The sequence below is a fragment of the Chelonia mydas genome, chromosome 24 (genome assembly GCF_015237465.2).
Source record: "Chelonia mydas isolate rCheMyd1 chromosome 24, rCheMyd1.pri.v2, whole genome shotgun sequence".
In the NCBI taxonomy this organism is placed as follows: domain Eukaryota; kingdom Metazoa; phylum Chordata; order Testudines; family Cheloniidae; genus Chelonia; species Chelonia mydas.
In genome coordinates, this window is record NC_051264.2 from 11,600,007 (window position 1) to 11,612,375 (window position 12,369).

Below are 12,369 nucleotides of genomic sequence, written 5' to 3' on the forward strand. Positions count from 1 at the left end.
TGTTTCCCACCCCAGGAAGTGCAGAGGGAAGGTGCAGCCTCTCCCAGAGCACAACCCACCATCTCCCCTCTGCCCCCCTGGGGCGGAGGCCCACACCTCATATTCCTTCTTGGGGTGGTGGTGGGGAACTTTTCCCTCAACTGTGAATTGTAGGAGATCCACAGAGGCAGTGCTAGCCTATTTTGTTGTATTAATGCCACCAGAAATACAGCAGCGAGGCAGCATGCTGTGCCCAGGGCTCCTCTGAGATGCCCGCGGGCAGAGCAGGAGGTGAATTTGCTTAGTTATATTAACATGGTCAGAGTCTCTGGAGGGCTCCTGGTCTTTCCAACTCTACAATTGCCTTCACCTTCCACAGGTCTGGCTGAGCTACTCTGTCCCTGAGCACATTTCCCCAGAGCTGGTTGCATGCAGCCAGGCCTGGCGTTTGTGCCTGTCCAGTCTGAGGTTCTTCTTTCTGGCTCACTGCCGATTCCCTGTTCTAAATGGAGTGGTGCAGGGTCACTGTGACAGGGCGCACCCAGCCTTGTGGTCCCTCCTGGAGGCCCTGTGGCTCTTCTACCTCCCTCCTCCCCCAAAGGAGCAGCAGAAGGGGGTCCTCCAGACCTGCCTAGACAGACCTCCTGGAAGCAGCCAATCAGAGCCCAGCAGGCTCAGATAAAAGGAGCAGCAGGGCCTCACCAGCTCAGCTGGTGAGCTGGGCTGACTCTGACCTGGGTCTAGTCCCTGGCTCAGTAGGGTGGAGTCAGAGGCGACAGGGCATGGCTGGATGGGTCAGTCAGTTCCTGGCTGGGACCAAGAGGCGGGGTGGGGAGAGGCTAGGCTGGGGGGATAGGCCTGTCTGTTCCCGCCTGGGGCCATAGCGGGCAGGGTGGAGCTGGGGTGGGTGAGGTAGGGGGCTCCGCTCCCGCCACAGGAGCTTGACTGGATGCATTTCCTGGTCCTGGGAGTGAGAGGGCCTGAGAGCTGTAACCCTGAGGTCACGGTGGGAGGTGAAGGGCCTGGTGGGAAGACACCCAGATAAGCAGCAGGAGCTGATTGAAGGAAGAGTCCATGGCTGCTCTTTATAGTGTCCCTGGGTTGGACCTGGAGCCATGAGTGGCCTGCGTCTCCCCGCCGATCACCACCTCCTAGCCACTGGCAAAGTGGCCTAAGCCCCGAGAAGGAGGCAATGCTACTTTAGAAGCCCAAGCAGAGGGCTAGATTTAAAGGGTCCAGGGTCTGGGCTGAAGACCTTAGTGGAGGCAGACAGTTTGGTGAACCCTTTGCTACCCCAGACAAGATCCACAACAACTGTGTGACTTGGCTGGAAGGCTGAGCCACGGAAGATCTGCCTGTCAAGGTCAGGATCCCAACAGGGGGTGCCAGTAGTGGGGGGAAAGATTGCAGCACCACTTCCAGCCTCTAGTAGGCACTCAGGAGGAGAGTGCCCCCATTACAGTCATTTGGACCCATAACCCCATTGCTGTGTAAACATACATTTGGAACAAGGAGAGAGCAGAATCCAAAAGGTTTTGTCAGTGGACTTTTTTTGGACTGGAATAGCCATAGTTTGAGATTCCCAAGGCCAGGATAAGCTTAGTGATTGCCAGGGAAGTGCATTAGCAGATCTGTATCAAGAGGGACCAGAAACCATCTCTGATTGGACCCTGGGATGGGACAGTGATGGCTGGCCACACCCCTTTTGGACATTTCTTTGGGGAACCCTTTGCCAAAGGCTACAAACACCAGAACTCACCTATGGCTTGTGCAAGCCATTTGTCTCTAAACTTTGGGGAGCTTTTCCCCTACACCCAGACCATAGGTGGACAACTTTGGAACCAGGGAGACCATAGCAAGGGTCCAGAGAGGACATCAGACCATCGGCACAGGACTGCTGGAGCCTCAGCAACTTCTAGGATGCCAGTTTGAGAATACTGCTGCTCCCTTCCCTGATGTCTCATTTCAACCCATCTGACAGTCTCTGTCTGCCTTCTGGCTGTCCAATCATTGGCAAGCTCAGTCAGCTTTGCAACTGGTCCCGTCTGTTAGCTCACAGCTGTAGCTGGACTGATGTGAACAGCTTTATCCTGGCAGGAGGGGACCAGGCCATACCAGTCAGATGTTGTCTCAAAGATGTAGCCAATGATTTTCGTTTGTTGTAATGTTATTGTGTGATGTTATAATTAACTAACATGTTATGTCATACAGAATCGTATGTTAAAGAGGGTTAAAGTGTAGCATTATAGAAGTATAAGATTGATCCGTATTTAGAGGGAATCATTTATAAGATATCTAAGTAAGAAAGGCTAAAGTGCAAGACCTGTAGGCTGAGGCTAGCAGAACTTTAGCTTAGCTATTTTAGGCCTTGGAGCTAAGAAATGCTGACGTAAGTAAGTGACTGAAGAATAACCCAATGCCCTAAGATTATGGGAAAAGAGGTAACAAGTGGTAATATTGCAAAAAAGTAGATGGAAGATTACAGCATTTTTATGATTTAAAATTAGAGGCACATCTGTCTCCAGCATGTGTCTTAACCACACAATACAGGTTGTGTGTCAATGCTAATGAGAATAAAGAGAACCTACATGACCTATGAAAGTTGGGGTCCCATATATTTATGGGGGACCCAGACCAATAAGGAAAAAGAGTGTTGACACTTTCATGGACATATGCAGAATGTAGGTATAGACAGAATCACATTATAAAAAGGGGAATGCCCGGGAAAATTGAGCTTCCTATGGGAGAACTCCAGCAGGAACCATCCCTCTACTGATGATCAATCCACGAGAGAGCCATCAGACTCTAACAGTATCTAGGAGGATGTGAGTATGTATGTAGTTATAACTGGTACATGGATATATTTAGGAGTTGTATATGCTGGAACATTCATATCTTTGTTAGTGACTTTAATAAAGTTGATAAAAGATAGCGGAGCTTGTTCTTGTGATTGTCTGTGTTACTTGCGTATGGTTTCATGTGTTTCCATGAGCTCTAGATCAAAAACAAGCATAGATAACTCTGTTGAACTTGAGACTGTAGCTGCCAAAGCCAAACCCTCGATGATGTAATATGACATCACTAAAATTCATTTTAAATCAAAGCAAAGGCTACAAAGCAGTGCACGGAAGATAAGGCGACTGACCTGATCCTGGATTGTACCCAAGCTGCAACATGGCATCCAGAGCCAACAACTTTTCCCTTCTGTCACGCTCCTACCGTGAGCCTTTGTCAGGTATCTCTCAAGGCAGTATTAAGTGTAACCACCAATGACAGCACCAGAATTCTAGATGTAACTGGCTCCACAAAGAGAATTTGGTGGCCAAGGGACTTGAATTGATACCAGATTAAGGGATTTTATGTAGATCATTTCTGGCACAGGCGATGATCTATTTCATACAAAGCATGCCATGTAAGATATCATATGAAAGGTCATGATCTTCTGAAACCCGTCGTTCTGTTCAAATATGTATATCTTTCTTATGTATGAAGTTATGAGATTTTGCTGTATGATTGTTACTGGAATACATTGTAAATTTGACAGTCTCTACTGCTAGGTGGTGATCCATTCCCAGGAGGGTGTTAAGTGACCATTAATCAGCAGAGGAGTTGTAAACAAGGGATTTACAATTCTGTAAGAGAAGCACCACACAACTGGGGATTGTTCAACCCTATGAGTCAGCAAAGCCCAGCAGGACCTGTCTGGGCTAGTGTTTTCCAGGCACATGGACTGAGGATATAATATAGGGGACAATGGCATCATGCTTTGACCTTTCTCCTCTCGCACCTATGCTGGAAGCAACAAGAATGCGGAGAAGACAAAGACTTGAACTGAGGAGACTGGTCCCAGGCTTAAAGGGGAAGCCTGTGTATTAAGGACTATAACCTATCTGCAACATTGAGCGAGGTGAGAGAACTTCTTGATCCAAACACAGCTTAGTCTAATAAGGTTTAAGATTTAGACTGTGCGCTTACCTTTTATTTTCTTTGGTAACTATCTCTGACCTGTTGTGCCTACCACTTATAATCGCTTAAAGTCTATCTTTCTGTAGTTAATAAATCTGTTTTAGGTAAAATATAAAACAATGTATTTTGGTTGAAATGCTTGGGAAATCTCAGCTCAGGTTACAAAAGCTACTGCATCCGATGAAGTGAGCTGTAGCTCACGAAAGCTTATGCTCAAATAAATTGGTTAGTCTCTAAGGTGCCACAAGTACTCCTTTTCTTTTTGCGAATACAGACTAACACGGCTGCTACTCTAAAAGCTACTGTGTGTCCACTGCACATTGAGGAAGGGGAGACTGGATAATGAATTTACACTGGTCAGGCTTCTGACCATGACAAGACAGTACAGTTCTGGGGTGCAAGGCTGGGGGCTTGGGAGATTTGCTGGTACTTTTCTCTGTGTGATTTGTGAGTGGCTCAGGGAGCATTCATGCAATCTAGCTGGGTGTGGGGCTCCACATGCTGTTGTATTGAGTGATAACAGCACCTAGAAGGGTTTGCTGCTTGTTACTAACAAAGCATTGTGAGAGACAGCCCAGGCTGGAGAGTTAAGGGGGCACAGTGGTATCCCAGTTCCAGATTGTACCCCGGGGATCCTGTAACACTATGGAATGGGGACTGTTTGTGAGGTTCTGGTGTGTGTATTAATATTGAACAGGATCCTCTTGTTTGGTTCTCACAAGGAAGAACTGACTCCTGTGGTGGCCATGAACATTAGGAACCCAGAATTCTCAGCGCCCACTGACACAATGGGTCACAACCCGGATTTCCATTCTTAGACTGCGCCCAGTGGGGCTGTGCTGGGATTCTCAATACACCACAGGCTGCAGGGGGGAAGATCATCTCATTTATTGGGATACAGAAGCAGACCAGGCTTTAGACACAGGTAAACACTCAAATGACACAAACACTAGGGATTGGTTGATTTCACACTGTTCCCATAGGATTCACAAGAGCAGAGGTTGGTGCTAGTTTTGCTCAGATGCCGCTGGAGTGTGTGCATCACTATTCGCTGTCATGCACCAGTGGGGTTTGGAGCTGGATGGCCAGGCCCCTGTTCCCAAGGCAAGGCTGCATTTCAATAGGACCCTTATGCCAGCATGGGTTTAAGTACCACGTAACCCTTTATTTGATACTGCAAACTGCCCCAGCCCACGATGGAGTGGGGCAGCTGCGAATCATCGCTGGCAGCCTGCACTGCAACAGTCGGGGTGGCACAGTCCCACATGTACACATCAGCAATTTCCCCTACAAATGACTGCTTGGCATCAAATCCACCCCCAAAGGAGTCCTGATCCTGGGCCAGGATGAGCACACCCTGGTTGTTGATAGCGTAGCCTTTCTTCAGCCCCTTCCTGGGTAAGGGACTCCCGTTCACCCAGAGCTCGGCTATACCTGAGGCGGATTCCCAGCTGGCACAAACATGCTCCCAGCCAGTGCTTGTGCCTTTGTTTTCTGGGACTTTGAAGGTCACCGGTTCCCCCCCAACATACAGGCTGAGCTCCCCGGGCTTGTCTTTGTAGAGGAGGATCTCGTTATCTCTGGCCCTGGTAGCGTAGGAGAACAGGCTGAAGGCCCGGGTCAGGTCAGTGAAATATCTCAGACACATGGTGAAGGTCTGCAGAGTACCATTGTTGTTCATGTTCAGGATAACATGGGCATCAGCAGACTCCTTTGGAAAAACAAACACCTGCCCACAGAGATCTGTGTGGAGAAGTGAGAGGAAAAGGCTGGATTCTCTATCAGGTTCACAGTCTAAGGCAATTCATTCTGATGTTTCCAAGGTGGCTAGCTTGTCCAGCTTCAGGCCTCCCCCTGCTATTCCAGCCCTGGGCCTTCCCCTGCTATTCTCGCCCCACCGTACACAGCTCTGTCAGGTAGGGTTGCCAACTTTTTAATTGCAGAAAACCAAACACTCTTGCCCTGCCCCTCCCTTGCCCCTTCTCCGAGGCCCCACCCCCACTCATTCCATCCACCCTCCCTCCATTGCTCACTCTTCCCCACCCTCACTCACTCGCTTAGGGGCAGGGGGTTGCGGTGCAGGAGTGAGGGAGTGAGGACTCCAGCTGGGGGTGCAGGCTCTGGGGTGGGGCCCAGGATGAGGGGTTTGTTGTGCAGGAGGAGGGTGGGCCAAAGGGTTCAGAGTGTGAGAGTGGGCTCTGGGCAGAGGCAGGGGGTTGGGGTGTGGGAGGGGGTACAGGCTCTGGGCTGGGGGCTTGGGCTCCAGGATGGGTCCAGAAATGAGGGGTTCAGGGTGCTGGAGGGGGTGAGGACTCCGGCTGGGGATGTGGGCTCTGAGGTGGAGCCAGGAATGAGGAGTTTGGGGTACAGGAGAGGGCTTACCAAAAAGCAAGGACTGGCCTGTCTCCCGAGATCTGTGAGAGTGATGGGTCATCCTTCAGGATAGGTTGTAGATCCTTGATGATGCCCTGGAGAGGTTTTAGCTGGGGGCTGAAGGTGATGGCTAGTGGCATTCTGTTTTTTTTTTTGTTGGGCCTGTCCTGTAGTAGGTAACTTCTGGGTACTCTTCTGGCCAGTCCTTGCTTATATATATATATATATATAAAATCTCCCCACTATATTTCCACTGTATGCATCCGATGAAGTGAGCTGTAGCTCACGAAAGCTTATGCTCTATTACATTTGTTAGTCTCTAAGGTGCCACAAGTACTCCTTTTCTTTTTAAAGATGCAGTTAGACATCTAGTGGGATTTACAAAGCATCTAAGCTTCTAGGAGCTTTTGAAAATCCCACTAGGTGCCTAAGTACCTTTGAAAATCTGTCCCTTAGTCTGTGTTTGCCTCAGTGCCCCATCTGTACATTGGGGATAACAGCACTGCTCTACCTCACTGAGGGGCTGTGATGTGAGGTGCTCAGATACTACGGTGATGTGGCCACATAAGTATCACAGGTTGAGTGGGAACTTCTCTATACCATTGCTATCCCTTCCCTGGGTTTTGGCCCCTTCTTTTCTCCTATGCCCCTCAAATCTCCCTCTTTTCTGAATGTGAACTTGGCTCAGAGGGCTTGGAGGTATTTCTTCTGAGTCCCCTGCTTTCTCTCTTCAAATCCCCACCCCCCACTGGCACAGGGATTCCTGTTTTTTACAGGTTCATCTAATGACTTCCAGATCCTTAATTTAATTACCAGCCTTTTCTTATCTTAATCACCCTGCGTCTGTTTGTAAACAAAACACTGACTCCCTGCCCCAGGGACACAAGCTGGGAGAAGCACCTCTCTGCATTCCATTCCAAGGCTGTGCGGTTCAAGGAGCTCTGCCTGGGAACACCCTTCCTGTATGAAACTTGGGGGGAGAGGGGAAGGCTCTTGCCCCCCCCCCCCCGCCCTACCTAATTGGCGCCCTTGGCAGCTGTGGTTGGTTCTTCTGCCCCAGGAGGTGGGCAAGTGCGGCAGGCAGCCAATCAGAGGTCTCAGATTTGCTAGAGGGCTGTAGCATCTCACGTAATGGGCCAACGGCTCCAGCCCAACCAATCCCGTTACAGTGAGAACACGGCAGGAGCTGGCGGTGCTGCGCATGGGAGCCAGACTCAGTGACCCAGACGCTTTCGGGGTTTGGGGCTCCCCAATCAGAGGCATTTGGACAGTGCTCCCCAACGTCCCTGCTGCACGCTGCCCCAGTGATGCTCTCTGCCATGCCCAGGGTGGGGCACTGCTGCCCCCCAGGAACAGCTTGTGCACTGCTTCCTGCAGCATGACACACTGGGGCTCGGGACAGGCCTGCCGGGGCATTTCTGACAGGACCCTGCACCCTCGGTACTGAGAGGAAGGCTGTTCAGTTTCCCCCTGGAGCCCACGCTCTGCTGTGTCATTCTGTGCCCAGCCAGGGCTTGGCCCCCGGCACTGCCGCCTGCCCCTACCTGACTGGGCGACGGCTCCTGAGAGGCCAGCGAGGACGAGGAGCCAAAGCTGCAGCTTCTTCATGTTCTTCACCTGCAGAGTGACCCAGAGGGGAGAGTCAGAGGGGCAGGAAGGTGGGAGGCTGGGGCTGCTCTGCCCTGAAACCTGCCCCCTAATTAATCCGTGAGTGGAGGTGAGAGTGGAAACGTGTTCAACCAAGCCCGTCCCAGGGGCGGATTCTGGAATTCCGGTTTGGCTCCGGATCTCATCCTGTCACCACCCTGCAGTTGTTATTAACCCTTCCTATCCTCTGCACCCAACACTGCCCCTTTATGGAGACACTTCCCCTGCATACAGTGTCTCCTGACTGTATCCCACTCTGCAACCAGCACTTTCCCATCTATCGAGTCACCTGTTGGCAACTGACACATTTCCCTTGGGAGCTTTGCTTCCCCTGCTAAACAATCTGATTGTTAATATATAGCCTGAGCCAAAGCCCATTGCGGCCCATGGGAGACCCTGAGCTGGGTCTCAAGGGCTCTGGTCTGGGCGCATAATGCAAAATGTCTAAGTCTTAGGAACGTTGATGTAGCAGGATATAAGAGAGACGGGGACAGGGGGCTGAGGCAATGCCTTTTACTGTACCAAGCTCTGTTGGTGAGAGAGACCCGCTTTGGAGCTTGCAGGGAGCTCTGCTTCATCTCTGGGGACGGCACTCCGAGTGTCCAGCTAAACACAGCCTGGAATAGATTGTTTAGCAGAAGGAGTTAACGGGTTGTAAAAGACCATTCAAGGTGAAGTGGGCAGTTAATTCCTCTGCAGTTGTAGCACAAAGGGGAATTAGTGGGTTACAGATTGTTGGAAATAGCCATAAATCCAGTGTCTTTATGAAGTCCGTGATTTTTGGTGTCTAGCAAAGTTATGAATTTAAGCTCCCAGACTGGTCTGTTGAGGGCCCTGGGCAGGTTTCCTTTGTGGACCAAGTCTGAGAGGTTAGATATAGAGTGATGATTTTGTGAAAAGTGTTCACCCCAGGGTGCTGTGGTGTTTGTCATTTATCAGTTTTCCTGTGTGAGTTTTCGAGTTTTTGTTGTGCTTGTTGGGTTTCTCTCACATAGTTGATATCGGGGCATTTAGTGCACTTGATGAGATGTACAACATATTGTGATGGGCATGTATAGGACCCTGGGATCTTGAAAGGTGTCTTGTGGGAGATGTTGATGATTGTAGCAGTGGAGATATGTCTTCAGGTTTTGCATCTGTTGTTCTGGCAGGGGCTGGTGCCACTCTGAGTTAGTGTGTCCTGGACTGTGGGGAGCTTGCTCCTGATGATGAGCTTGGCAAGGCTGTGGGGTTGTTTGAAGGCCAGAAGGGGGTGGGGGTGGGAAAATTTTCTTTCAGGATGTGATCACCATAGAGCAGTGGTCACCAACCGGTCGATCGCAATCGTCTGGTCGATCATGGAGCCTCTTCCAGTTGATCGCAATCTCTGGTGACTAAAAGTCCTGCAGCATGGCAGGGCTCAGGCAGGCTGCGTGCCTGCCCTGGCCCCACACTGCTCCCGGAGGCAACTGGCTGTTGGCATGTCTCTGAGGCCCCTTAGGGGGAGAATTAGGCAGCTCTGTGCGCTGCCCCTGCCCTCAGCACCGTCCCTGCAGCTGCTATGGCCGGGAACCAGTCAATAGGAGCTGTGGGGGCGGCACTTGTGGGCATGGGCAGCTCACAGAGACCCCCTGCCCTCCCTCACTCTCAGGGACCTCAGAGACATGCCAGCAGCCTGCTGCTTCTGGGAGTGGCGTGGGGCCAGGGCAGGCACAGAGCCCGCCTGAGCCCCACTGCGCCACCGTCTGGGAGCTGCCTGTGGTAAGCACTTCCTGGCCGGAGCCTGCACCTCACACACCCTCCCTCACCCCAGCACTGCCCCAGCCTGGAGCCCCCTCCTGCACTAAACCCCCTCCCAGAGCTCACACCCCTCACCTCTCCCACACCCCTGCACTCTGCCCCAGTCTGGAGCCCCCTCCTGCATCCAAACCTCCTCCCAGAGCCTGCACCGCTCACTCTTGCACTGCAATTCGCTGCCCCAGGCTCAGCCAGGAGCCCCCTCCCACACTCCCACTCGGCCCCAGCCCAGAGTCTGCACCCCCTCCCGCACCCCAAATCCCTGCCCCAGCCTGGTGAAAGTGAGTGAGGGTGTGGGAGAGCGAGCCATGGAGGGAGGGGGGAATGGAGTGAGTGGGGCGTAGCCTCAGGGGAGGGACGGGGCCTCAGGGAAAGAGCAGGGTAGATCCTGGGTTGATCTTAAATTCAAAAAGTGATCATGTGGGTAAAAAGGTTGGAGCCCACTGCCATAGAGTACGGGTTGTAACTGTTTAATGATATCCCGTATGGGTTCCAGGGTGGGGTGGTAGATGACAACTTCGGGCGCAGTTGGAGGGAATTTTTTTTTTCCATATTGAAGGATGTTCTCTTGGGGTATTGGGACAGCCCATTCCATGATGCAAGCTACTTCTCTGGTGGAGTGTCTTTGTTTGGTGAAGGCGGTTTTGAGTGTGCTAAGGTGTGTATCCTGGACTTTCTCCTCGGAGCATGTTCTGTGGTATCTGAGAGCCTGGCTGTAGATAACAGATTCCTTGGTGTCTCTGGGTTGGTTATTGCAGCTATTAGGGTAGGCGTGGTGATCCGTGGGTTTCTTATACATAACTTCCTGGAGGATTCCTTTGTTGAAGCTGCTCATAGTGTCCAGGAAGTTGATGCTGGTGTGGGAGTATCCTACGACTGCAGAGGGGTTAACTCCCCCGCATCACCTTGAATGGTCTCTTACAACATGCTAACTCCTCATGGTAAACAATTTCTGAGAACCTTTCCCAGCCCTGACACAGAGCCCTGTGTAAACGTATCTCTTTCATTAACAGAAGTTGGTCCAATCAAAGATATTACCACACCCACCTTGTCTCTAGTTCTTAACAACACTAGGATTCGTGCCAGTCAACACAGCACTTCAAATGACCTTTGTGCAAACAATCTTCTTGTTCCATGGAATTGTACAGCTATTGTCCCATATCTGCCAACACCTTTGGCCACCTGGTGAGGGAACATTCCCTGTTCAGGCTCTTAGAAATCCTTCCTCTCTTTTCCTGTAACCTAACTGAGCGTCAGGAGACTTTACTCCTTGTGCAGACTGTCACGGAGTCCCTGAGCGATGCTCTGGAACTACTCCCTACAAAGCCAGTCAGGACTCTGGTGAAGTCTCCTCTCTGTGAGCAGACTGTCTTCAGGGCAAAAAGCTCACACAGTTTCCACTTTCCTGGGTCTGACCGTGGAGCATTCAGCATCCTGTGCCCCTCTGTGCGCTTCCCACAGCGAGTCTGCCCAGGCGGGGTCCTGGGGAAGCCAGAGGGTCCTGCCCCCCAACTTCGCAATCAGACGTGACTCTCAGCCAGCCAGTAAAACAGAGGTTTATGAGATGACAGGAACACAGTCTAAACCAGAGCTTGTAGGTACAGAGAACAGGACCCCTCAGCCGGGTCCATTTTGGGGGGCAGTGAGCCAGACAACCACGTCTGCACTTCACTCCATGTCCCCAGCCACCCCAAACTGACTCACCCTCCAGCCCCTCCTCCTCTGGGCTTTGTCCCTTTCCTGGACCAGGAGGTCACCTGATTCCTTTGTTCTCCAACCCTTTAGCTCTCACCTTGCAGGGGGGAAGGGCCCAGGCCATCAGTTGCCAGGAGACAGAGTGTTGGCCATTTATGTACACTGGCCCTTTGCTCTGCAACAATTACATCCCCTTGTCCTACCACCTAGAGACTTAAGAAATGCACAGGGGAAACTGAGGCACACCTATAGTATTCAGAGGAAATATTAAGAACAGTCCCACTTTGTCACACAATCACAGGGTTCTAGCTGTGCTAGCCAGTGGTTGAACAGGTTGGATGGCATTTCAGATGGTGCTGGGACAGAAGGGATCCAGGTGGGGAGCTCTGAGTCAGCAATGCACAGCATCCTGCATGTGCAAAGTGAACACTGTGGCCTTGTCTACACTACACAGCTTTGTTAGCAAAAGGCAGCTTTTGTCGCCAAAACAGTGGAGGTGAACACACTACAGGGTCCTCTGGCCACAAAACTCTCCTGTTTTGCTGACAAAATAAAACCACCATGACGAGTGGTAGAGAGCTTTTTGCAGCAAAGTGTCAGTGTAGACACCGTACTTGGTTTTGTCACTGTAAATGGTCTTCAGGAGGTGTCCCACAAGCCCATACTGATAGCTCTGCACCAGCAGTTCGAACTTCGCCACCCTGCACTCAGGTACACAGGCATCCAGCCCTCCCCCTTTAGTCTCTAAGGTGCCACAAGTCCTCCTTTTCTTTTTGCGAATACAGACTAACACAGCTGCTACTCTGAAACCTTTAAATGCTTGGGAATTTTAGAAATTCTACTTCCTGTTGGCTCAGCATGGAGAGCTCACATCTTCCCAGCTGACCATGGCGGCTCCACACAGCAAACACTTTCCTGCTGGATCTGCTCAGT

General features: G+C 51.2%; 1 protein-coding gene across 1 annotated transcript; it reads right to left on the reverse strand.

Moving 5' to 3' along the window:
* Positions 1 to 4,833: 4,833 nt before the first annotated feature.
* On the reverse strand, positions 4,834 to 7,992 carry LOC102948218 (serum amyloid P-component). Its single transcript, XM_007066072.4, has 2 exons — positions 7,863 to 7,992; positions 4,834 to 5,688 (listed from the first exon to the last, which is right to left on the reverse strand). Exons 1-2 carry the CDS (start codon positions 7,924 to 7,926, stop codon positions 5,075 to 5,077), a joined length of 678 nt encoding a protein of 225 aa, XP_007066134.2. The 5' UTR covers positions 7,927 to 7,992; the 3' UTR covers positions 4,834 to 5,074.
* Positions 7,993 to 12,369: the final 4,377 nt, after the last annotated feature.

Bases quoted from the DNA above. Each gene is read 5' to 3' on its own strand.
- LOC102948218 (XM_007066072.4), bottom strand. From the start codon at position 7,926: ATGAAGAAGCTGCAGCTTTGGCTCCTCGTCCTCGCTGGCCTCTCAGGA. The intron at 5,689-7,862 runs GTAGGGGCAGGC...TTCTCCACACAG, and splicing joins AGGAGCCGTCGCCCAGTCAG to ATCTCTGTGGGCAGGTGTTT.